General features: G+C 46.2%; 3 protein-coding genes across 3 annotated transcripts; all 3 read left to right on the top strand.

Annotated features, from left to right (window-relative positions):
* The first annotated feature begins 175 nt into the window (after nt 1-175).
* On the top strand, nt 176-1,392 carry LOC117844055 (protein LURP-one-related 15). Its single transcript, XM_034724833.1, has 3 exons — nt 176-376; nt 479-694; nt 1,276-1,392. The coding sequence occupies exons 1-3, from the start codon at nt 176-178 to the stop codon at nt 1,390-1,392; spliced, it is 534 nt and encodes a 177-aa protein (XP_034580724.1).
* Nucleotides 1,393-2,586: 1,194 nt separating this feature from the next.
* LOC117844054 (protein LURP-one-related 15) lies at nt 2,587-4,438 on the top strand. The gene is made up of 3 exons (XM_034724832.1): nt 2,587-2,808; nt 3,976-4,263; nt 4,364-4,438. Exons 1-3 carry the CDS (start codon nt 2,587-2,589, stop codon nt 4,436-4,438), a joined length of 585 nt encoding a protein of 194 aa, XP_034580723.1.
* A 9,793-nt stretch (nt 4,439-14,231) lies between these two features.
* Nucleotides 14,232-15,609, top strand: LOC117846225 (protein LATERAL BRANCHING OXIDOREDUCTASE 1). Its single transcript, XM_034727353.2, has one exon. The coding sequence runs from the start codon at nt 14,309-14,311 to the stop codon at nt 15,410-15,412; it is 1,104 nt and encodes a 367-aa protein (XP_034583244.1). The 5' UTR covers nt 14,232-14,308; the 3' UTR covers nt 15,413-15,609.
* The last annotated feature ends 9,837 nt before the right edge of the window (nt 15,610-25,446 follow it).

Here is a 25,446-nt window from a genome sequence, read left to right as displayed (position 1 = left end):
TTGCATCCTCCAAAATCTTATATACAAATTTCGCAACTTCTTCAAGTTCCCTTCGTGTCACCCAAGAACAACATCTTGATCGAGAGACTCCAAGTCGCCAAGACGCACCCGGACCCACCTAGCGAACAAGAACTATAGGCTATAGCTACCTAGTACGTACGTCCGGCGGATCCCAATGGCAGTGACCCCAGCGCCGGTCGTGGGCTCGCAGTTCTGCTCGCCGCAGGTGCTGCCGCTGAGACTGACGACGAAGCTCACCGGCGGCTGCACCGTCACCGACCCCGCCGGCGCTGTCCTGCTGCGGATCGACGTCCCGCTCTTCCGCTCCTGCCCTCGACGCCGCCCGCCGGCCCATCCTCTCCCTGCAAAGAAAGGTGTAGAGTCTCAACTCTCAAGCTTTGCACCTGATGAACATGAACTCCCTTTGAATTTCGCTTCCTAGATGATCGACATGATCTCGGCGTGTCTTCCGTGTCAGGCTCCTGGCATGTGGCAAGTGTTCAGAGGGGACCGCGGCAATGGCGGGGACCTGCTGTTCACCGCCAGGGCATCGCCAGTGGCCACACCAAACTCAGGCCTCGACGTCTTCCTGGCCGGGAACACGGCGCAGAACGTCGCCGACTTCAAGATCAAGGGTGACTTCGGTGGATCCTGCTACTTCTATCTTGGTGACTGCCACACTATGGTCGCAACGGCAAGTGTTCTACATCTTCTGGATATTGGTCCTCACTTCTCCCATTTGACACAAATTTAATTTCACCGATATATATGGCGCACCGTTTTATATGTCGATGCTAATAAACTAAGATCAAACCATTAAGCCAATATATAGTCTTTGTAGAGAAAATATAGAATGCACTTTCTGGTATTGTGTGATAATATGAATGCTCTATAGTGTGAAGTGTGACAAAATGCATGATTCATTAACATGTTTCACCTTGTTGTTTTAAGGGTTTGATGACATCATATTAATTATTTATGATAAGATTAAGCTTATGATGAATACTTAAATAACTTTGAACTAAAAATATTTTGTAAATATAATATAAGATATGTGAAACAATATTTTATCCTGTTTTCGAAAGCTCCTTCTAAGATTAGAAATTTCCTGAAAGCTGCTATAGAGCCGTGTAAACTCATATTGGATAAAGTGAAAAAGGAAGATTGGGTTCACTGCCTCACTGGAGCTCAAGTTACAATAATATGGGATATCTACCATTCACATGCTTGTCTGTACATGCTTGGCTAAAGTGACTTCCCCCTCTTGTGCTGCAGATGAACCGTATGAGTAATTCTTTGGGAAGGCCCTTTTTTGGTGTCAACGTGTTCCCTCACGTCGACTCTGCACTCATCGCAGTCCTTGTTGTGATTCTTCATGGAGTCAACACGTAGAGGTTAATGAGACCTGTGATCAGTTGAAAGCGTTCTGATCGATCAGAACCGTCGTTGGAATTAATATTTCCCTTCTGGAGTATTGTCTTACAATGGACATAGTGTGAGAGCGATTAATTGCAACCAGTATTAATGTTCAAATAATACTATGGCTTTTTATTACATTTGTATAATGGTATCCAAATTTTCTGAAGTTTCACGCCATGTCTCAAATAGTGACATTAGGCGAAGTATCCAAATCTTAGTGAGTATAATTTTCTGAAGTTTCACGCCATGTAATAGTATCATCATTGATTTAGGAACAGATGAAGTATAAATTAAAAAAAAAATTGGTGCAAAAACAATCTGATACCAAGGATTGTCCAGGTGAAAAAAAACATGTTCAGCAGGTTGCCATCCATATCTTAGATCTTAACTGAATTTTGTCGTGAGTGTAAGAAAAACATTGTTTGTGCACTCAACTATCTTTATGCTCTTACAACCAAGAACAACATGTGAAACAAAAGATAGGGTACGTATCCAGCCCAAAACACCCTAAAAGTTGTAATGTTTGCAAAGTCGTCAAAAACCATGGCTAGAAGCTTGCAATAGAGTAAATTAAGCACAGTTCTAGTGAGATTGTGTCCTTCATCCTTGTAAAGATTTCACGAGCAAACTCAATCCCACCTATAACAAGATGAAAAAAAAGAAGACTATAAATTAAAATGAACACAACTACACAAGTATATATACATGCCACAATGTACACGGGTCTTATATCAATCAATCCAAACCTTTGATGAAAGAAATATATGCAGGTTCCATTATTGCTATAAAGAACGGCACCTCCACCTGAACATGAATCTACTCCTTCCGTCCTAAATTACTATTTATTTTTAATTTTTCTAGGTACATAGTTTTTTATATACACCTAAATATATTATGTCTATATAAATAACAAAAGTTATATATCTAAAAAATAAAAAAACGAGTAGTAATTTGGGACAGGACTAAATGATGATCAAAAGTGGGAAAAATAAACTATTTTAATCCCCTAATCATTCTCCCCGATGTATATCAGATATGAACGTAATCTAAATTCACACACACGAAATCTATCCACGGCCTTTCAACTTCTTCTCCAAGCTCTCTCCGCTGATTTGAGACTCGGACGCCAGCAAACACACATCAGCGACGTCCGGCCGGCCAACCCTAATGGCAGCTCCTTCAGCGCCGCTGCTGGTGGTGGGCCTGCAGTTCTGCGCGCCGCACGTGCTGCTGCTGACGCTGGCCATGAAGTACAACGGCCGCTGCACCGTCGACGACGCCAACGGCGCGGCCGTGCTGCGGATGGAAGAAGTCTCCTTCTTCAGCTTCCGCCGCCACTACGTCCTGGTCGACGCCGCCGGCGTGCCCGTCATCTCCCTGAAGGCAAAGGCAAGACACGTGTATATCCGATGGTCAGTCAAGAACTCAAGATCACCCTGATGATAAAATGCTCCAGCAAGCATTTCAGACATCCACACAAGTGCAGCTAGGCAACGGCAACCTTGGGCACTATTCTGGATCGACAGGTGGAACGCCGGTTCATCACCTTACATCATTGCGCCAGATCTTTGTAGTCTGATCAGAGCAAGGATGAGGAACAGAATGACAGTAGCGGCAGTGTTGCAGAACAAACAGTGGATACACTTTATTGTCGGACCGCTAATAGTCAAAGCAATTCACCAATACGTCCAGATGTGGCATGAACTGCAGCAAGTTCAGTTGGCGCCTGGAACGGAGGATGTGGTCAGCTGGAGATGGGAACCATCTGGACTCTTCTCATCTAAATCCACCTACAGGACGTTCTTCATTGGTGCTGCCACCTCCGGAAAGCTCATCTGGAAAAACTAGGCGCCATTGAAGGTTCGCTTCTTCACGTGGCTCGCCACCAAGGACAGACTCTGGACTGCAGTTAGGCGCCATCGCCGCAGCCTTCAAGACAGTACCACGTGCGCTCTTTGCGATCAGAAAGCAGAAACAGCAGATCACCTGTTCTCACACTGCTCATACACGCAACAAATTTAGCATGCTGTCTGCTCCCTACTGCGCATTCCTCATCAGGCGCCAATTCAGGGGACAAGCATGGTGGATGATTGAATTCAGAAGCGCAAGGGGCTCGCCAAGCCGAATAAGAAAGGGATGGACTCTACATACATGCGGTTTCATGGATGGTTTGGAAGCAACGTAACGACCGAGTGTTCACAAGAAGCAGCCCCAAGCAACCAGCACAGCTCATGACAGACGTCCAGGAGCAGGCAGCCTACTGGTGCTCTGCAGGGGCAAAGCACCTTTGTTCTGTAGGTTGGCCGCTACGAGCGGCAATACAGCACACGACCTAGTGTATTAGTACCTAGGTTTACGCGCCTTTCGGTTGTAAATTCCAACATGTAATCAACTAACATTTCCTAGCTGTGTGCGTGCGCCCGGGAAGCTCGCATTATACGAAACTTTTACCTTCTTCTTAATCGAAAGATACGTAACTCTCCTGCGTATTCCCGAAAAAAAAACAAATCTCGTGTCCTTGTGATTAATTCATCGCGACTTCCGTCGATCGATCAGTTCGGCGGGCTTTCATGGCAGGTGTTCAGAGGCGACAGCCACGACGCCGGCGACCTGCTCTTCACCGCGACGGCGTCTTCAGGGGGGCGCTGGCCATTTAGAGGCCTCGACGTGTTCCTGGCCGGGAACACCAGGAGGGGAGCCGCTGATTTCAGGACCAAGGGTGACTTCCGCAGATCCGGCTACTTCTATCTTGGCAACTCGGACAAGATGATTGCTTCCATATGTAGTATATCCGCTGCCAATCAACAAATTCCCTTCTCATGCCTTCTGAATCATGCATTTCTAGTATGTGTTTTTTTTAAAAGAGTTTCTAGTATGTGTTCGACTATGAACAATTTCAGGCTTCATGAAAAGTGCTCTTTGTGACTTTTATCTTGTGTTGCAGGTGAACCGTATGAAATCTTCTGGAAGGCCCGTCTTCGGTGTCACTGTTATGAACGACGTATGGAATATGAAGTAAAGAATCAAACCACAGAGGAGACACACGATTTAACGTGGAAAACCCCGTCGATGTGAAGGGGAAAAACCACGGGCACCAGCCAGCAACAATCTTACTATCTCAAGAGTTTAGGGTTACACGCCTGTGGCGACTTACAAGAGAATCTGATGATCTCCTCGAAACCCTAGCAAGGGTATGTATATATATATAGTACCGAAACCCTAGCAAGGGTGTAAAAGTTGTACGGACTCTTGGTCCCGGGCGAGGATGGAACTCCGCCTCGCCCGACCCTGAGCCCGGGGTCGGATGCGCCTGACCCCTTGAGGGTGGAACTCCGTCTCGCCCGACCCCGAGTCCTGGGGTCGGGTGGAACTCCGACTCGCCCGACCCCGAGTCCTGGGGTCGGGAAGGTCGGCCTTTATCCTGGAGTGAATTTGGAACAACTCCAACAAACTCCACCTTGAGACAAATTCATCTTGTATCATAAATCAACCCTTCATCCTGAACATAACAAAGATAGAAAACCACTGGTGCCAACAATAGTCTCTTGGACTATCCAATTAAACCAACTAAGCTTGAGCACAGCTCAAACTTAGCAACAGGAACAGGCTTTGTCATCATATCAGCAGGATTATCATGAGTACTGATCTTGCATACCTTCAGCTTACCTTCTTCAATCACATCACGCATAAAATGATACTTGATATCTATGTGCTTAGTTCTTTCATGGAACATCTGATCTTTAGTGAGGTAAATTGCACTTTGAGTGCAAACTTATGCAAGATTCAACTCCACAAAGCTCAGCGTACAAACCTTTCAGCCAAATTAATTCTTTGCACACTTCACAAATAGCCATATATTCTGCTTCAGTAGTAGACAAAGCAACAACCGACTGTAAAGTAGCCTTCCAACTCACAGCACAACTGCCAACAGTAAATACATAACTTGTAAGTGATCTTCGCCTGTCCAGATCAACAGCATAATCAGAATCCACATAGCCAATAAGACCCTCATCAGTTCTTCCAAACTTTAAACAGGAATCTGCTGTGCCTCTGAGGTACCTGAAAATCCACTGAACTGCCCTCCAATATTCTTTGCCAGGATTAGACATATATCTACTAACAAGACTCATAGCATATGACAAATCTGGGCGAGAGCAAACCATGGCATACATCAAAGACCCAACAGCACTAGAATAAGGAACCTTTGACATGTATTTAATCTCTGCATCTGTACTAGGACACTGAGCATCTGACAACTTAAAGTGAGGTGCAATAGGAGTACTCATAGCCTTAGCATCTTGCATGTTGAAACACTGAAGAACTTTCTTGATATAATTTTGTTGACTAAGAAATAGCAAACCAGATTTTCGGTCTCTACTAATTTCCATACCAAGAATTTTCTTAGCACTACCAAGATCTTTCATATCAAAACCACTACTCAAAAGCTTCTTTAACTTATTGATTTCAATCTTACTCTTGGCGGCAATCAGCATATCATCAACATAAATCAGCAAATATATAGGTGATCCATTAACATGCTTGATGTAAACACAGCTATCATACTTAGATCTTTTAAAGCTGTGTGATAACATAAATGAATCAAACCTCTTGTTCCACTGATGAGGGGACTGTTTCAAACCATACAAGAATCTCTTCAACTTGCACACATATCTTTCCTTGCCAGGCACTATGAAACCTTCTGGTTGGTCCATGTATATGTCCTCCTCAAGCTCTCCATGCAGAAACGCAGTCTTCACATCTAACTGCTCAAGCTCAAGATTATGTGAAGCAACAATACTAAGGAAAGTGCGAATTGAACTGTGTTTTACCACTGGAGAGAAAACATCATTGTAGTCAACACCTGGAATTTGACTGTAACCTTTAGCAACTAACCTTGCCTTATACTTTGGAGGCTCGCTTGGAGATAAACCCTCCTTTCTCTTGAAGATCCATTTGCAGCGGATGGTCTTCTTATTCTTAGGCAAAGGTACAAGCTCCCATGTACTGTTCTTCTCAAGGGATTGCATCTCCTCATGCATAGCAGAAAACCAATTCTCAGTATCACCACAATGAATAGCTTCCTTATAGGTTGCTGGCTCATGAACATTCTCCACCTGTTCAGCACAACTCAAAGCATGGTAAGACAAATTACACTCTTCAATAAGACGGTTAGGAGGTGCAACTGTCCTTTTGGACTTGCGTTGAGCAATGGGTAAATCCTCCTCTGACTGCAAAATAGGAGGAGTTTGCTGAACATCATCATGAGCATCAGCCGACCCCGGGACCAAGGGGTCGGGTGCATCCGACCCTGAGACCAAGGAGTCGGGCGCATCAGCAACATCCGACCTCAGGACCAAGGGGTTGGGCGCATCAGCAACATTATCAACAGGCTCCACCTGCATGCGCATGCGCTGCAGCTCTTTTTCTGGAACGTGATCTGAGGGCAAACTGTCAGTAAACATCACAGATTCATTGAAAACAACACTCCTGCTCATAAAAGTCTTTCCTGTTTCCGGGTTCCACAATTTATAGCCTTTGACACCCGAACTATAACCAAGGAAAAGACACTTAACAGCTCTAGGCTCTAATTTTCCATTATCAACATGAGCATAAGCAGTGCATCCAAAAACTTTCAACTGTGAATAATCAGCAGGCGTACCAGACCATACCTCAATGGGAGTTCTTTTATTTAGTGGAATAGAAGGCGACCTGTTGATCAAGTAACAGGCAGTATTAGCAGCTTTAGCCCAAAAACGCTTGCTCATCCTGGCATTAGACAGCATGCAACGGGCCTTGGATATGATGGTTCTGTTCATGTGTTCGGCCACACCATTCTGTTGTGGAGTATGGGGTATGGTGTGATGCCTAACAATGCCTTCCGATGTGCAATAATCATTAAATTCACGCGAACAAAATTCTCCACCATTATCAGTACGAAGTAATTTCACCTTCCTTTCAGTTTGCCTTTCAATCATTACTTTCCAGTCCTTAAAAGCAGCAAAGGTATCATCTTTCTATTTAAAAAAATAAGGCCAAACACTTCTAGAGTAATCATCAATAATTGTAAGCATGTAACGAGCACCACCAAGTGAGGACTTACGGGAAGGACCCCATAAAACAGCATGAATATAATCAAGAGTACCTTTAGTGGTGTGAACAGAAGTGTTGAAACGTACCCTTTTATGTTTCCCGAAAATACAATGCTCACAAAACTTCATTTTACTCGAAGTGCAGCCATCCAGTAGGTTTCTCTTCATCAATTCTGCCATACCATGGTGACTCATATGTCCCAGACGCATATGCCAAAGGTTAGTTTTACTAGGTTCCTCATTAGTAACAGCAGCAACAGTGGAATCAGAACCAGGTAAAGTACACCCTCTAAGGACATATAACTTTGCAGAATTAAGATCACCTTTCAAGCAGACAAGAGAACCTTTTGATACCTTCAGAACACCTTCTGAACCGGAATATTTGTAACCTTCTGCATCAAGTGTGCTCAATGAGATAAGATTTCTGGACATCCCTGGTATATACCTGACGTTTTTCAGAGTGCGTGTCATGCCATCATCAGTCTTGATCTGAACTGATCCAATCCCCACAATGTCACACGGGCTATTATCTCCCATCCGCACAACATCCCCTTTCTGCACAGGTTTATACGAGCTAAACCAATTTCTGTTAGTGCAAATATGAAATGAACATGCGGAATCAAGAATCCATTCATCATGACCAGCAACACAACCGGCAAATACTACCAGACAATCTCCAGACTCTTCATCGGACACGGCAGCAACAACAGAGACCTTACCAGCCGACTTGTTTTTCTTCTTCTCCTTATTCTGTTCTTTTCTGCAATCCTCAACAGTATGATTTGTTAGCTTGCAATAAACACAGAATTTTTTATTACCATGCGGCTTGGACTTTGAGCGGCCTCTCCTTTCGTAGTTTTTTCTTCCATCATCATTGGAGGATCTGTTTTCAGTTCTGCCTCTCACAAGCAAAGCATTGCCCTTGGAGGACGACGTCCTGTCATTCTGCACCATACCTCTCATCTTCTCCCTTGACTGGAGAGCCTCATAAACTTCCTTTAGGGTTAGTTCATCACGGCTCAAGAGTATGGTGTCACGAAAATTTGCATATGAATTTGGCAAAGAACATAGCAGTAAAAGACCTAAGTCCTCATCATCATACTTCACCTCCATTGATACTAGGTCGGCGACGATCTTCTTGAATTCAGCGATGTGGATCATCACTGAATCCTCCTCCTTCATCTTCAGAGTGAACAGCTTCATCTTCATCTGCATCTTACTGGTTAGATCCTTGGACATACAGATCGATTCCAGTTTCAGCCATAGTTCTGCAGCAGTTTTTTCTTTCAGACACTCCTGCAAAATATCATTATGAAGATGCAACTGTATTAAGGCGAGCGCCTTCTGATCCTTGCGGATCTCTTCTGGAGTCCACTCGGCGATCCTCTTTTTGAAACCATCCAGCGCCTCACCATAGTCATGAGTCTGCGCCAGAATCCCCCGCATCTTGACTTGCCATAGCGAGAACCGCGTGTCGTAGTTCAGCAGCGGTAGATCGAACTTCATCGATGACGTCATGAACCCTAACAGCAACCAAAAGCTCTGGTACCACTTGTTATGAACGACGTATGGAATATGAAGTAAAGAATCAAACCACAGAGGAGACACACGATTTAACGTGAAAAACCCCGTCGATGTGAAGGGGAAAAACCACGGGCACCAGCCAGCAACAATCTCACTATCTCAATAGTTTAGGGTTACACGCCTGTGGCGACTTACAAGAGAATCTGATGATCTCCTCGAAACCCTAGCAAGGGTATGTATATATATATATAGTACCGAAACCCTAGCAAGGGTGTAAAAGCTGTACGGACTCTTGGTCCCGGGCGAGGATGGAACTCCGCCTCGCCCGAGTCCTGGGGTCGGGTGGAACTCCGACTCGCCCGACCCCGAGTCCTGGATCCGGGTGATACTCCGCCTCGCTCGACCCTGAGTCCTGGGGTCGGGAAGGTCGGCCTTTATCCTGGAGTGAATTTGGAACAACTCCAACAGTCACTGTGTTCCTGCAAGCCGACCATGCATTCATCATAGCTCTTGTTTTGATCTCACATTATGTTTTTACCAACATTGAGAGGGAAAGACAAAGGCAAGAAAACAGATGAGTTGAAGGCGCATTCTGGTCCTGATCTTCCTTGGAGTTCCTCTACGCCGTATTGTCTCTCTTATGGATGAGTGTTGATGTTCGGAGCAACAATATCAGTGACTTGAAGCTGTACAAAGGTGCATCTAAACAAAATACCTGCCTGCATTCACATTTTTTTCATTTAATACGTTAAGAGAAATATCACTCCTCTCCCACATTCACGTTGTATTTTTTTTCAAATAATATGTTAAGAGAAATATTTAAAAAGTAATCAGATGAAGTAAACAGTTCCTCTTCATAATTCTGATTGCTTTAAAGCAGTTCGAGTAACGTAAAGATGAATATTAAGAAACCAAATCAGCTATAATAAAAGATCATGCGGGGGATCAAACCCTGGAGGCTGAAGTCCTGATCTTACCAAGTTTTTCAGTAGAGAACTTTGCTCTGCAGGCTCGTAAATGTGATATACATCATGATGAACATGTATGTACCAAAGAAATAGTGAAAATGCTACCTCTGCTTAAGTCCATTACATACCCTTCTAGTCATAGCTTCTTTCTAGTCCATTTTCTAGACCAATTTCGGACCTACTCCTTTGGACCCCATTGATTGAGGTGGCCAGTGGTGGTTTTACAGCCCACCGTACAAAAATTTGATGTATGAATTGAGAGGATTTTACACGGGTGGCTCCAGTTCTCGGTGATGAAATTGAAGCTACAAGCTTGGAGTCACAAGAAACTCGAACTTAACACGTAAGAGCAACTCCAAAAGTACCTTCAAAAATTCTTCCCCAAAACTATGTATCAGGAGTTCTCCTAAAAAAAATTTCCCCCAAAAACATATCAATCCACAGTAGATCGCTAATAAATTGCCCACAATATTTCAAAATAGGTCACGTCATTGTATTGGGCCGATCAGAAGGGACGCGCGGGCGTGCGGGAATCAGGATTGGGGGAGGAACGCTAATGCTAAAATATACGCGGTGACAGGCTGTTTTTTAGCGTCGCTAAAAAATTAGGGAAGGTTTGGATGGACTGTTGGAGTTTGTTTTTTCTCCTTTTCTCCTAAAAAAAATATTAGGGGTAAGATTAGCAGCTTTTTGAAGTTGCTCTAAGCTGTTTCTCGCTCCCCTATACTTTAAGAGGATATATCTAGGTTATATTAAACCACCGTACCATACCACTAGGCCATATGGGTCAACAATTACTACTGTAAAAGGATATCTAGGCTATCTAGGCCAGGGTATTATATAAGGAGACTAGGGGCATCTAAATGCAGGTCTTGACACGAATAGTCTGATGTAGTTGTACCATACAACATGGCACAAGTAATGTGGTGGGGTAGCCCGAGCAACACATCGACCTTCTAGTCAATCTGAAGTTAGGTTGGAGAGAACAAGAAGAATTAAATGCTTAAATCAATCTCTAGAGAGCATGAAGAACAAGAGTGAATTATAATAAGGACATCAATTTTTTGGGGGGTTAAGAAAGGTCACTGTGAATCATTAAGATCATATTTCGACTTACATATTACTCTCACATCTTTTGCGTATTCAAATGTACCTCATGCGGCGATACGGTATATGCCACCGTCGCGGGGGTGGCATGGCTACAGAGTAGAGCAGTGTGTAGCTCATGGAGTGCTTGCTATCTTCGGACTACACACATGTGCCCTGACATGCTTTTCCAATATAATCTCCAGTTCTCCGTGCCACAAATCATCACAAGTATTTTATCTTAGAAGATGAAATACCGATCTTTAGGTAATATTAATTTCACTTGCACAATACTGAATTAATTCGTCATAGCCTTAAAAAGCAAATGTGAAGTAAAGCGTTTATTGACTCTAATTCGTAGGATTATTTTTTGAGATGTTTTATCATCTCTCTTATACATATAAGCAATGTAGGGGTCCAAGCAGGATATATAAACACATTTGATGCAAAGTAAAAAGATGTTATACTTCCAATCAAATGAATTGTGATGTAAGCAAAATTGAAGTGAGTGCGCTCTTTTGCACGGTACACCTTGCTAATTTAACAACTAATAAACCGCAGGACGAGGGAGCCGGGGCAAACATTATCATATCTTTGGGTCTAACTCTAACAGCTCCTGGTGAACCCAAAAGCTAGCGTACTGTATTTTGTAGTGGTCCAGTAATATAATCCATTATATTTTCACTGTGCTTGATCGCGCAGGTCGTCCGAGCATATAAATAAGTCGATAGGTACCCTGGGGATCGATCTTGGCAAGATACATTTGGAATCTAGATTTCTCCCATGCACGGCATCAGACTATGTTTATTTTTTTTTTACCAAAGCGCTGGTGAATACGTCTACCATGCTCTTGTTTATATGATCGTCAAACGAGAATGCCATCCCACTCGATCGCCTCATTTGCCCAAAGATACCTGAGTGATATATCATATATTACCTTATTACTTAGTTTTTGACTTTGCTACGTGGTGGACGCATCTAAACCGTGGATCAATGCAAGCATTCACCGTGCTCGATCTTGTCGTCTTGTTCATATATACAACCTTAAAATTAAAGAACTATTGGCATCTCTCGATCGTCGAAAGATACTTGAGTGCTTAGCCGCCCTAATTACAGCCTCTCTGTTTTTTTTTTGTCCACGTCACGTGCAAACTGTTCGATATCGCCCTAAAAATGAGCTGATCCGCATCTCATTCACCATCTTATACAGTTGCTGGATTGAGAAATGAATGGCTAGGATTCACCTTGCTCCATTTTCTAGCTTCAGCTGGATTGCCACTACTTTGGTCGGAGCACTCCCAGATTAGGTGCCTTCTGAACAACGAACGCATATAGGTACACTAATAGAGAACTGACCTTCTAGTCTATTCAAATACTTTTGTTTCGGTTGACTATGAACCTGAGATTAAAGGTACTTTAGTCCCGAGTCAAAAATAAGTCACTGAAGGGGGAGCTTTAGTCCCAGTTGGAAAGACCAACCGGGACTAAACGCCCCTCCTAATCTCGGCTGTAACGGCTAGTGGGACGATGGGGTGTTTTGTCCTGGTTGGAAACACCAACTGGAACAAAATGCCGCTCGTTCCACACTTATCCTCTCACGTAGGCGCCTCCCACCCTCCTCCCTCCCTTATCCTCTCACGCAGGCACCTCCTCTCCCTCCACCGGTGCCTCCTCTCCTCCTCTTTCCTCTCTGCACCGCCGCCGCCCCCTCCCCTCCATCTCTTCCCTACCTTCCTCTCCCACCCCACCCTCCCTCTGCTGCCCCTCCCCTTCCCCCTCTGCTCGCCCTCACTGGCAGTGAGGAGTGGCAGCGGGGTGAGGGCAGGGCAAGCGGCGGCCGAGCGGCAGTGGGCGCGGGTGGGCCGGCAGACGCGACGCGGGCGGGCGGTCGACGGGCGCGGGCGGAGGCGGGCATAGGCGGAGCAGAGGCGAGCGGTGGCGGGATGGAGGCGGGTGATGACGGGCGGCAGCGGGGTGGAGGCGGGTGAGGGCGGGTGGCGGCAAGTGGCCGGCGGGCGCAGGCGGGCAAGCAACTGCCGGCGCGGGCGAAGGCGGACCGAGGTGGGCGGAGGGGCGGGCGGCAGCATGTGGCGGCGGCGGGCTGCAGGCAGCCGGCGCGGGTGGGCTTTTTTTATTTTTTTGGAAATTTTTTAGTCCCAGTTAGTAATATCAACCTGGACTAAAGGGGGTCTTTAGTCCCAGGTGGATGACTCGGGACAAAGGGGTGTCTCGAAAATTTAGTTCTTGTTGGATTTTCGGGATCTATGGCGCTATTCAACTGAGACTAAAGGTGGATTTTCCACCAGTGGTAGTGTGTGCTGATAAAAATTGTACTACTCCCTCGGACCAAAATATTACCGATGCTAACTTTTTCTTGCAACGTTTGATCATTCGTCTTATTTAAATATTTATTGCAAATGTACCAAAGATAAGTCATGGTTAAAATACTTATGACGGTAAAATAAGTCACAAACAAAATAAATGATACTTACATAACTTTTTGGATAAGAAGAATGGTCAAACATCATGACCAAAAATCAACAACGACAGATATTTTGATAAGGAGGCAGTACTATGGCTGCTACATTTACCATCCAAGAGCTGAAAGAGTACACAAATTATGGTGTAATTGATTTTTGCAAATGAAATCCGATCCAAGGCCTAAAAAATGAAGCCCATAGTTTGGAACTATATGTTTTTGAGGACCTATTTGGATCTAATATGGATTGTAGAAATGAACTACAAAAGGTTCCTAAAATAAAAGAAAGAAATGAACTACAAAAAAAATTCCAAAATCTCTATGAGATCCAAACACCCTAGATAGATTCTTTTATAGATTATAAGAATCCAACCATCTAGATTATAAGAATCTCAATGTCTCCTTAACAGTACTATTTGAAGATTATTTGGAGAGAGAGGGGCAAAATCCATAGTATAATTCAGGATTCCAAACAGCCTAAATTTTTATTAGTTATATAAGCCATATATTTAAGGTAAAAGCACATATAATTGCTGTCAGTTTTGGGGAATCTCTAGGCTCATGTCGTTTGGACGTTGCTCCTTTGTCCCATGTAAGCAGTAGTGCGAACTCGCTCGCCTATAAAGAAGCCACCCAGCAGCCCATCCCAGCACACGATCGAACTAGGCAACGTTGGAGAGCTTTTGGTACGTTAGACCACACGACCCACGACTCCTGTAACATTCAGTCAGCCTACACACACCATGGTGCACGAGGCTCAGAGGAAGCTGGTGCAAGAGGTGGCGGCCGGCTGCCTCGGCGGAGCGCCGCCCACCAAGTACGTCCTGAGGGAGGAGGACCGCCCGACGTCCGGCGTTACGGCGACCGACCTTGAGTTCCCCACGGTGGACCTGCGCCGCCTGGCCGACCCCGCCGACGTCGAGGAGGCCTCCAAGCTCCGGTCGGCGCTCCAGTCCTGGGGCCTCTTCGCGGTGTCCGGCCACGGCATCCCGGGCGCGCTCCTCGACGACCTCCTCGCCGCGGCGAGGGAGTTCTTCTACCGGCCGCCGGAGGAGAAGCTACGACACACCAACGTGGTCGACGCCGACGGCGGCGAGCGGTTCCAGCCCGAGGGTTACGGCGTCGACCGCATCGACTCCGACGAGCAGGTACTCGACTGGTGCGACCGGCTCTACCTCCAGGTCGAGCCGGCGGAGGAGCGGCGGCTCCAGTTCTGGCCCAGCTACCCGCCGTCGCTCCGGGCGCTGCTGGACGAGTTCACCGCCAAGAGCGGCGAGCAGGTGGCGAGGCCGATGCTCGGAGCCATGGGCAGGGCGCTGGGGTTCCGGGAGGAGGTCTTCGTCGACAGGCTCGGCGGCGAGAGGGCCGCCACGTACGCGCGGTTCACCTACTACTCGCCGTGCCCGCGCCCGGACCTCGTCAACGGGGTGAAGCCCCACACCGACAGCTCCGTCGTCACCGTGCTCCTCCTCGACCCCGACGTTGGCGGGCTCCAGGTGCTCAAGGACCGCGAGTGGGTCAACGTGCCCGGCCTCGGCCACGACCTTCTCGTCATCGTCGGCGACGAGATGGAAATCATGAGCAACGGGGTGTTCAGGGCGCCGATGCACCGCGTGGTGACGAGCGACAAGGAGAGGGTGTCGCTGGTCATGTTCTACCTGCCGGAGCCGGAGAAGGAACTGGAGCCCGTGGAGGAGCTCGTCGACGAGGCGCGGCCGGCGATGTACAGGAAGCTCAAGGCGGATACCTTCGCCGATAGATTCTTCGACGCGTTCGCCGCCGGCGAACGGGCCATCGACTTCCTCAAGCTGAGGGTGCAGCAGGAGGCGGCGGCATCCACCTCCTGAATCCAGGCGGCAGCCAAACTGAACCCCTGCCTACATTTCTCGCTTCCATATATGCTGGAGTCCAGTCTGAGTCGGTTTGTGTGTCAGGCTGTCAGCAATAATGGCGACTTGTGTTGCCCTAGCTCATGCAGATGGTTGTAGCTTGCCGAGTCAAGCAACGTTTCTCTTGAAATTAAAGAATGTTTTTTTTCTTGTCAGTTCAGACAAATACTCTTCTCCAAGACTCCAACATCTCCTAGCATTTGCGTTGTCACTGGTAGAGAATTGGCCTTTAGTCCCGGTTGGTAGGGTGCATATCTTCCGAAAATCCATCCGGGATAAACCAACCGGGACAAAAGGGGGGTCTTTAGTCCCGAGTCTTTTAACCGGGAGTAAAGGTCCACCTTTAGTCCCGGTTGGTGTCACCAACCGGGACTAAAGGGCCTGCCACGCCAGGCGCGGGACAGGCCCTTTAGTCCCGGTTGGTAAAAGCAACCGGGACTAAAGGGTGCCCCTTTAGTCCCGGTTGGCAATCGGGAGTAAAGGGTTACCCTTTAGTCCCGGCTGGATTCCAACCGGGACTAAATGGCGCCCTGCATGGCACTGCCTGGCGCCTGAATTTTTCATGCATGCATCACGTACGTAGTACCGCGGCCCTTTTGTTAACCTTTAGTAGTTGAAATTTTTTTAGAACGAAATCAACTAGTATTTAAACGAATGGGATTTGTAATTATACAATTACTATATATATACACAATTCTTATACACAATTCAACTAGTACAAATCGATCATAATTAGCGCGTATTATATATACAAATAAATCAAAGTATCTATCTACAATCTTCCCGTCGTGGTGTTGCTGATCGGAGTGTCTAGTTGTCGTCCATCGTAATAAAATTCTCCTTTTGGATCTACCACCTCGTCCATTAGGAATCCAATGAGACCTTCACATATTGCCGCTACTCTTTCTTCCTTCAAGAGTCCTTGTTGAATATTTAACATCTATAATTTGGAAATTTGTGAATGTTACACGAACAAATACATATAAGGAGCTAGAAAATAATTAACTAGTAATAGTTTTATTTTACGTACTTTAAAGTTGTGCGACGTCATCTTCAGTCCCTTGGGTCCCATAAAACTGTGCATGTGCTCACAGATGTAGTAGCCACATAGATTATTTCCGGGTTCCTGTCTTAAGCACTTCAGTGCAGAAAAAAATAAGTTATGAAATATTCTTGTTATACAATGTAATAAATGTGCAGACTTCATACGTACCGGGAAGTCTGTGTTCCATGTAAGTTTTTCTTTGAATGGACCTTTGTGTGTCCTTATGAATTGTTTCCATACGCTGCGGATTAGAATAATGAATGATATAGTGTAACAGGGATAAAATTTAGGAAACAAACTTTTGCATAGAGATAAAGGTCCAGAATTATTACAAGCCTAGCATGTCTTGCACTTCTTGGTACTCCACCGGATCTTTCCTCAACGAATCGAAGATAGTGACATGGCTTCTTTCAGGCTCAATTATAATAAGGATCCAGTGGAAGCTGCGTGCGTAAAATGTTCATGCATATTAGAGCTAACTAACATGTAGAGATAAGGAAAAAGACATCGAAAGTAGACGGTATACACACACTTACTTGAAGTTGTATGGAAGTAGTATGAAATCCTTGAATGTTTGTTTGTCTAGGAAATTGTATACTTCCACCAAGGTTTTTTCCGGCGCTAATTGTATCTGTTGTTGGTTAACTACAGATGGATCCATGAAGCCTATATGTAGGTACGCCTCTCGGCGGCATGTCTGAATTAGCATCCTACATGAAATGGAAGACGAAGTTAGTACGGTGACGCACGCCAAAATTTACATGTAGAGATAAACGGACACTTACAGAACCCAAGCGCTGATCAGAGAGACGTCCAGGGCATCATGATGGTACACTTCATATATATCATTGAAGTCTAGCCACAGCACTTTCTCCCCTTCGCCGTGAAATCTATCGGTTTTACCTTCAGGCCGAGCATCTCCCTCGAGTCGCCGGATGCCATCATGTACCATTGATGGAATGCGTACATCTTTGTTGATAGCTTCCGTACCAATGAAGGCTTTACTAGAGGTTTGCCTAGCTCATAAGGCCATCTCGGCTCAGGGGGCGGTGCAGTTGACGTCTCAACTTGCCCTATGCATTCATCAAGTCCCAGACCTGTTTCTTCCATGAACTTCAATACATTTGCTTGTTGATCCAAGGGCATTGCTTTTACCCATTGAGCATCTTTTATTGATAAATGGCTGAGGACGGGGACAGGACCGCTGGAAGATGACTTTTCTTTCCTTTTATCCTTTTCATCAGCCTTTACTAAAGCCCGTTCATAGTTTGATAAGAGTGGTATCCTTTTCTTGGCTTCTTCTTCCATCTTGATAAAAAAGTTTAAATCTCTTCGACTTACTGGCGGTGGCTCCATCTCCCTTGCTTTTTTTTCTTCGGCTTGTTTCTTGAACCACTCACTGGCCTCTCGTTGGATTTCTGTCCACTGTTCCGCATGAGACATTGCCTCCCAGCGTTCCTTACGAGTCACTTCAGGCTCCTTTGTTTTCTTCTTTCTCTGTCTTTGCTTGGGAGGCGGTGCTCGTCACTTCTTTAGTGGTGGTGCAGGTTCCTTCAAGGGGGCCGCTCTTGGTGCCAGCGACGGTGATTGGGGAGGGGTGTTGTTATTGTCGTCATCGCTCCCAGCACCAGGATGTGGTGGAGATGGAGACCTTGATATAGATGGAAGGGACGGTCCTGGAGCAAGAGATGACGGTCTCGAGGTATGAGGAGAAGGTCGCTGCTGGAGATCTACGGGGAGCGGTCTTGAGCTCTGAGGAGATGGCTCCGTGCCAGGAATAATGATGTAGCGTTTTCGCCATAGAATGATCCCATGAAGCGCATCTGCCAATGTCTTTTCCCCGTCGCCTCCCGGGAGGTCGAGCTCTAGACCTTCATATTGGCTATCAACTATTTGCTCTACGCGAACGCTGGCGTAGCCAGGTGGAATCTCCATGCCATGACTGCTCTGCCCCGCCAGGGTTGCTAACGCACTCTCGTACGCTACCTGTACATATAGCAGAAGTAAACAAGTTGAACTCCGATCTCGAGGCCTAGATCAATTGACAAGATTGCATAAATATTATGTATAAGTATACCTTAATAGTGAGGTTGCCGACCGGTGCATGCAGCTCACATGAGGTCCGTTGCGTGATGGCATCCACGGGGAACCGTTGCTCCTCCACGGGTAACCTGGGCGTCTGCGCATCAAGGACCCCTGTAGAAGCACAACTGCTCAAGAGGCGTTGAGAAGGGCTGGCGGTGTTAGGATATGGCAATGCTCCAGATTGGGCTAACTCCGCAACTGCGTGGGACACTCGATGATTGATTTCATCCATAATTCTTTGTTCTTGTGCCTGCACTTTAGATTCTAGCATCTGCCACCAGCTCTCCTCGATCTGTTCCTTTCTTTGCTTCCGGCTTCTGTACGAGGCGTTGTCGCCTCGGAAAGCAAACTTCCACGGAACCACCCCGAACCCTCAGCAACGTCCTGGGTGCTCCGGATTACCGAGGGCCAATGTGAGCTCATCATTTTCTCGGTCCACCTTCAACCTCCTAGCCTTAGAATCTTCAATGTTCTTCACAAGATGTTCGGCCTTCTCACGTATTGTGTCATTAAAAATCAACGTCCCATCCTCTTGGCTCAGGGAGCCTCCATGAGCGTAATACCAATTTTTTGATCGTTCGGGCCATTCAATAGTTTCAGGTACGATTCCCCGTTCGATCAGATCTTGTTCCATCGTTTTCCACTTGGGAATTGCTGAGCCATACCCACCTCGCCCCAGATGATGATGGTAGCCCTTCTGACTAGCATTTGTTGTGTTGGTCATGATCTTTTTCACATCGTCTTCACTCCTCTTATATTCAACAAATGCATCCCAGTGGTCCCTCAACTTTGGCCACGCATTGAAGTCTGGAGTTCGGCCCTTCTTAATGTAGTGGGTATCCAGCATCTTCTTGAATGTCTGGAATTGTGTAGCCATCTTCTTAAGCGTCCACGCTTTCACATCCTTCTCAATATATCCTTCGGGGAATGTGAAATGTCTCTTGACGTCTTCCCACAGCATATTCTTTTCTGTCTTCGGGAGGGCGTACGGATTAGTGCTTCTACCCTTCCATTCTCTGATGCTGATAGACACGTTGTCCCGGACGATTGCCCCGACCTGACTCACGTACTTCTTTGCTACTTTCTCCGGAGCAACCGGCCTGCCCTCTTCTGTCACTTCCATGATGACAAGCCTCCCTTCCATCACCTTTGTACGACCTCGGGTCTTCTGCCCTTGCGTCGATCCGGAGGGCTAAATGTTCAAGATTCGTTAATTAGTACGTAGTAGTAACGGTGGCGTGAAACAATACAAGAATCGTTATATATACCTCGCCGGAACCTTCCGCCATGGCAAGGTGTTGCTGGGGCTGTTGCTCTTCATTCCCATTGGCGGACATGTTGAGGAACATGTCCGCCTGGGTGCCCTCTTCATCAGTGTACGATAGTGGAAGGTTGTCGCCACTACCATCACCAGCGATTATCTGCTCCATGATATACCTTGCGGTCTCATCATCTGCCATTTCAACTATTGATTGAAACATACATGGAATCATACATGACAGTCATAGAAATTGCCTTAGTTATATGTATATAATGAAATCATAAAATAACATGAATCCTACAAAGTCCGGAATATTTATACAAATTTCTACAAATTAGTAGTACTTTGTGACGAATTTCTAGCATTAACATAAATTTTTACGAATTTCTAGCAATAACATGAATTTTGTACGAATTTCTAGCAATAACATGAATTTTTACGAATTTCTACCAATAACATGAATTTGTACGAATTTCTAGCAATAACATGAATTTTTACGAATTCTAGCAATAACATGAATTTGCGGAGGCCGGGGCGGCGGGCGGATGCGGGGACGGAACCACAGGCGGTGCCTAGGTTGTGACGCCGGCGGTCAGGGCGGCGGTACGGCGGAGGCGGGGACGGAACCACGGGCGGTTCCTACTAGGTTGTGACGGCGGCGGTCAAAGCGGCGGGACGGCGGAAGCGGGGACGGAACCACGACGAAACACGATTCATTTCTAACCTAGGCGGAGCGACGAACCTAATTACTACTAATTACTACTAATTTACACTAATTTGATTTTAAACACATATACAAAAATCTAACTTAAAAATCTAACTTAAACACATATACAACAATCTAACTTAAAAAAAATCTAACTTAAAAATCTAACTTAAACACCTATACAAAAATCTAACTTAAAAATCTAACTTAATTTTCTAACTTAAAAAAAAGGCCCTTGGTGACGCAAGCCGGTGGGCTTGCGTCAGCAAGGCGGTAGATCCCGGCGCCAGTGCCGGTCGGCGCGGCGGACCTCTCGCGCGCGGTCGTCGACGGTGGCCGGGGCGACGAGGTGGCCGGGGCGGCGGGACGGTAGCGGCCAAGGCGGCGAGGACAGCGGCCGAGGCAACGACGGAGCCAAGGCGCGCGGGACGGCGGGATGGCGGAGGCGGGACGGCGACGAGGCGGCGACGAGGGGCGACGAGGGGCGACGAGGATGGAGGCGGCGACAAGGCCCGCGATGGAGCTCTGGCGGCCGGCGGTGACGAGGTAGGGGCCGAGCGCGACGGATGAGGAGGATCGAGGCGGGCCGGCTGGGGCGATGGAGGAGGAGGATGCCTGGGCGCGGTCGGCGGTGGTACGACGACAGCCGGGGCAATGGCGGACGACGACGGCAGCGGCCGGTGAGGGAGGCGGACGGGCGGCGACGAAGCAGAACGCGCGGGACTTGGCGAAAATTTTGCTAAGTGTAACTGGCGTGGGGGTAGAAGGGAGTACAGTGCCTTTTAACCCCCCCCCCCCCTTTTATCCCGGTTCGTAATGGCACCCGGGACTAAAGGGCCTTTTGTCCCGGGTCCCGTCACCAACCGGGATATCCCGGTTGGTGACGGGACCCGGGACAAAAGGGTGCATCCGCCAGGTGGGGCTGGGAGCCTACCCTTTTATCCCGGGTGCCACCACCAACCGGGATAAAAGGGGGGGGGCTTTTATCCCGGTTGCAGTTGGCAACCGAGATAAAAGGGTACGTCCAGGCGGGAAACGAAAAGTACCCTTTTATCCCGGTTGCAGTTTGCAGCCGGGATAAAAGAGGGGCCTTTTGTCCCGGTTGCTGTTGGCACCCGAGACAAAAGGTCTTTTTCCTAGTTTTCTTCTCCCGCCTGTTTTTTGGAAATGGATTTTATTTATCTTTTCACTGCATTTCAGGATGAAAAACAAAAAAACCTTCACATATTTTGTACATGCAAAAATATATTTAATTAGCGAGTAAATTGACAATAAGTATGATTTAGTCATTAATTCTATACCAGTTCATTTAGCCTCTAAAATATTTATTTTACTACATCGCTGTGATCAAGAAATTATTCAATTAAATAATTTCAATGCGCAGAAACATCCATGTTTGTATGTGGTTAACATTGTTCATGTTTATCTAAAAAATCTTCACCTAACAAATTTAAGAACACATGAAATCATACATAGGGTAAATTAAAAATTGTATCAATTAATACACAACGGTCATGTAAATTTAGCGCATTACAATACAACGTTGTAAAATTTTTTCTTCACATAAGTTCGTTGATCATGATCACGGCGTAAGTACGGAGCCTCTTCTTTGGATAGCAGGATGCTTGGATCAACTTCAACGGCGAATGGAGGCATGCCATCAAACTGATCATAATCATCTGATTGGCTGTTTTATCCTCGACTCCCACGATTTTTCTTTTACCTGAAAGAACTATGTGGCACTTTGGCTCCCATGTCTCTTCTGGATTCCTCTTGGGTTTGCTACACATGTCCTTCACATAGAACACCTGATGCACATCATTGGCAAGTACGAATGGGTCATCACTGTATCCAGTCTTGCTCAGATCTACTATTGTCATTCCATACTGATCTTTGGTTACAGCAGTTAGCTTCACCCAATTGCAAAGAAATAGAGGGATGTACAGCGGTCCGTATTCGAGTTCCCATATCTCCTGTATGAAACCAAAATATGACTCCTTGCTATTATTTCTGTCCATGGCATCTATGCGGACACCACTATTCTGGTTCGTGCTTTTCTGGTCCTCGGCTCTCGTATAAAATGTGTAACCATTTATCTCATAGCCTTGGAATTTGACGATTGTGCTAGCAGGTTCCCTCCATAACCAGGCAAGCTGTGGGTGAATCTCAGAGTTACCCATAAGTTGTTGGCGCAACCAGGAGGGAAAAGTTTCCATGTGATGACGGGTAAGCCAAGCATCGGATTTGGTCGGGTTTTTGGAAGCTACCATCTGCCTGTGCTGCTCGATATACGGAGACACAAAGGATGACTGTTGTAGAACAGTGTAGTGTGCCTTGTCGAACAAATCAGTATCATTGCTCAAACTTGATTTCCTTCCAAGGGTGCCCATTCCTTGGAGCCTCCCCTCGTGGCGTGAAGTTGGAACCCCAATCGAGTCAATTGAATCAATAAAATCAACACAAAACTCGATCACCTCCTCTGTTCCATATCCCTTGGCGATGCTTCCTTCTGGACGGGCACGATTAAGAACATAGTTTTTTAGGACTGCCATGAACCTCTCGAAAGGCCACATATTGTGCAGGTATACAGGTCCGAGAATACCAATCTCTTTTACTAGGTGAACCAGTAAGTGCGTCATAATATTGAAGAAGGATGATGGAAATAACAACTCAAAACTGACAAGACATTGCACCACATCGTTCTGTAGCTTTGATAGCTTGGATGGATCGATTGCCTTCTGCGAAATCGCATTGAGAAACGCGCATAGCTTTACGAGCGGCAACCGGACATTTTCTGGTAGAACACCCCTCAGTACAACCGGAAGCAACTGGGTCATCAACATGTGGCAGTCATGAGCCTTGAGATTTGTAAACTTCTTTTGTTTCATATTTATTATTCCCTTTATATTCGAGGAGTACCCAGACGGGACCTTCAAACTATTCAAGCATTCAAACATGCTATCCTTCTCTTCCTTGCTGAGAGTGTAACTGGCAGGACGTAAGTAGTGCTGTCCATTATCTCTCTTTTCCGGATGTAGGTCATCTCGTTGCCCCATGGCTTTCAGGTCCCGTCGTGCTTCCAATGTATCTTTTGAGGTTCCATAAACACCCATGAAGCCTAGCACATTCACGCAAAGATTATTCGTCAGGTGCATCACATCTATTGCGTTGCGAACCTCTAGGATTTCCCAATAAGGTAGCTCCCAAAATATTGACTTTTTCTTCCACATGGGTGCATGTCCGTTATCGTCGTTCGGAACAGGTTGGCTACCAAGTCCCTTCCAAAGACTACATTTACATCCTTCATCATCTCGAAGACACGCTTTCCATTACGGTGTGCAGGTTTTTTACGATGGTCTGGCGCCCCTTTGAAATGCATCCCGCTCTTTCTCAGCTGGTGGTGAGCAGGGAGAAATCGACGATGACCCATATAGACGACCTTCTTACAATGCTTCAAGTACATGCTGTCTGTGTCGTCTAAACAGTGGGTGCATGCCCGATATCCCTTATTTGTCTGTCCTGAAAGGTTACTCAATGCAGGCCAATCATTGATGGTTACGAACAACAATACTCGTAGATTAAAGATCTCTTGTCTATCTTCATCCCACACACGTACACCTTCTTCCTTCCAGAGCTGTAAAAGGTCATCAACCAACGGCCTTAGGTACACGTCAATGTCGTTGCCGGGTTGTTTTGGGCCTTGGATAAGCGCCGGCATCATAATGAACTTCCGCTTCATGCACAGCCAAGGAGGAAGGTTGAACATACAAAGGGTCACAGGCCAAGTACTATGGCCACTACTCAACTCACCGAATGGATTGAATCCATCAGTACTTAAACCAAACCTTATGTTCCTTGCTTCACTTTCAAAGTTCGGGAATGTTCTATCAATTGATCTCCATTGTGCCCCATCTGCGGGGTGTCTCAGCATCTCATCTTCCTTACGGTCTTCTTTGTGCCATCGCATCAACTTAGCATTCGCCTTGTTCCTGAACAAGCGCTTCAAGCGTGGTATTATAGGGAAATACCACATCACCTTCGCGGGAACTCTCTTCTTGGGAGACTGCCCCTCGACATCACCAGGATCATCTCGCCTGATCTTATACCGCAGGGCTTCGCAGACGGGATAAGCATCCAATTTCTCGTATTCATCACCACGATAGAGGATACAGTCATTAGGGCATGCGTGTATCTTCTGAACATCCAATCCGAGAGGGCAAATAATCTGTTTAGCTTCATATGTTGTGGACGGTAATTCATTATTCTCGGGGAGAATCTTCTTGACAATGTTCAACATCCCCTGAAATGCCTTATCGAACACACCATTTTTTGCCTTCCATTGCACAAATTCTAGCGTTGTACCTAGTTTTTTATGGCCCTGCTGGCAACCTGGGTACAACAATTTTTGGTGATCATCTATCATGCGCTGCAACTTTGCTGCTTCCTTCTCAATTTCGCAATCTCTGTATGCATCTCGTATCACCTGACCAAGGTCATCAGTAGGGCTATTTTCTGCAAACTCATCTTCATCAGCCTCGCCCATTGTAGTACCTGCAAAAGCTTGGCCTGCAACCCAGTCCGGAATGGTGTCATCTTCCTCCTCCTCCTCGCCATCTTCCATTACAACCCCTAGTTCACCATGCTTGGTCCAAACCAAATAGTTAGGTATGAAACCGTATTTAAACAAGTGGCTGTGAATAGTCCCCCAGGAATCCTTTGAATACTCCTTCTTGTTATTGCATTAGAAGCATGGACAACATACGAACCCATTCTCTGGCTTGTTCGCTTTGGCCACTTCGAGAAAATAATGCAAGCCATCAATAAACGCCTTGCTCCGCCTGTCTGCATTATACATCCATTGCCGGTCCATCTGCATCGTATTACGCATGAAAATG

Source organism: Setaria viridis, chromosome 2, assembly GCF_005286985.2.
Source record: "Setaria viridis chromosome 2, Setaria_viridis_v4.0, whole genome shotgun sequence".
NCBI lineage: Eukaryota > Viridiplantae > Streptophyta > Magnoliopsida > Poales > Poaceae > Setaria > Setaria viridis.
The sequence above is the reverse complement of the archived record's forward strand: the minus strand, read 5'-3'. Positions and strand labels throughout refer to the sequence as shown.

Coding starts and splice junctions, on each gene's coding strand:
- LOC117844055 (XM_034724833.1), top strand. CDS start 176: ATGGCAGTGACCCCAGCGCCGGTCGTGGGCTCGCAGTTCTGCTCGCCG. Junction 377..478: donor CTCTCCCTGCAAAGAAAGGT/GTAGAGTCTCAA, acceptor CTTCCGTGTCAG/GCTCCTGGCATGTGGCAAGT. Junction 695..1,275: donor GCCACACTATGGTCGCAACG/GCAAGTGTTCTA, acceptor CTTGTGCTGCAG/ATGAACCGTATGAGTAATTC.
- LOC117844054 (XM_034724832.1), top strand. CDS start 2,587: ATGGCAGCTCCTTCAGCGCCGCTGCTGGTGGTGGGCCTGCAGTTCTGC. Junction 2,809..3,975: donor TCATCTCCCTGAAGGCAAAG/GCAAGACACGTG, acceptor TCGATCGATCAG/TTCGGCGGGCTTTCATGGCA. Junction 4,264..4,363: donor TTCTGAATCATGCATTTCTA/GTATGTGTTTTT, acceptor CTTGTGTTGCAG/GTGAACCGTATGAAATCTTC.
- LOC117846225 (XM_034727353.2), top strand. CDS start 14,309: ATGGTGCACGAGGCTCAGAGGAAGCTGGTGCAAGAGGTGGCGGCCGGC.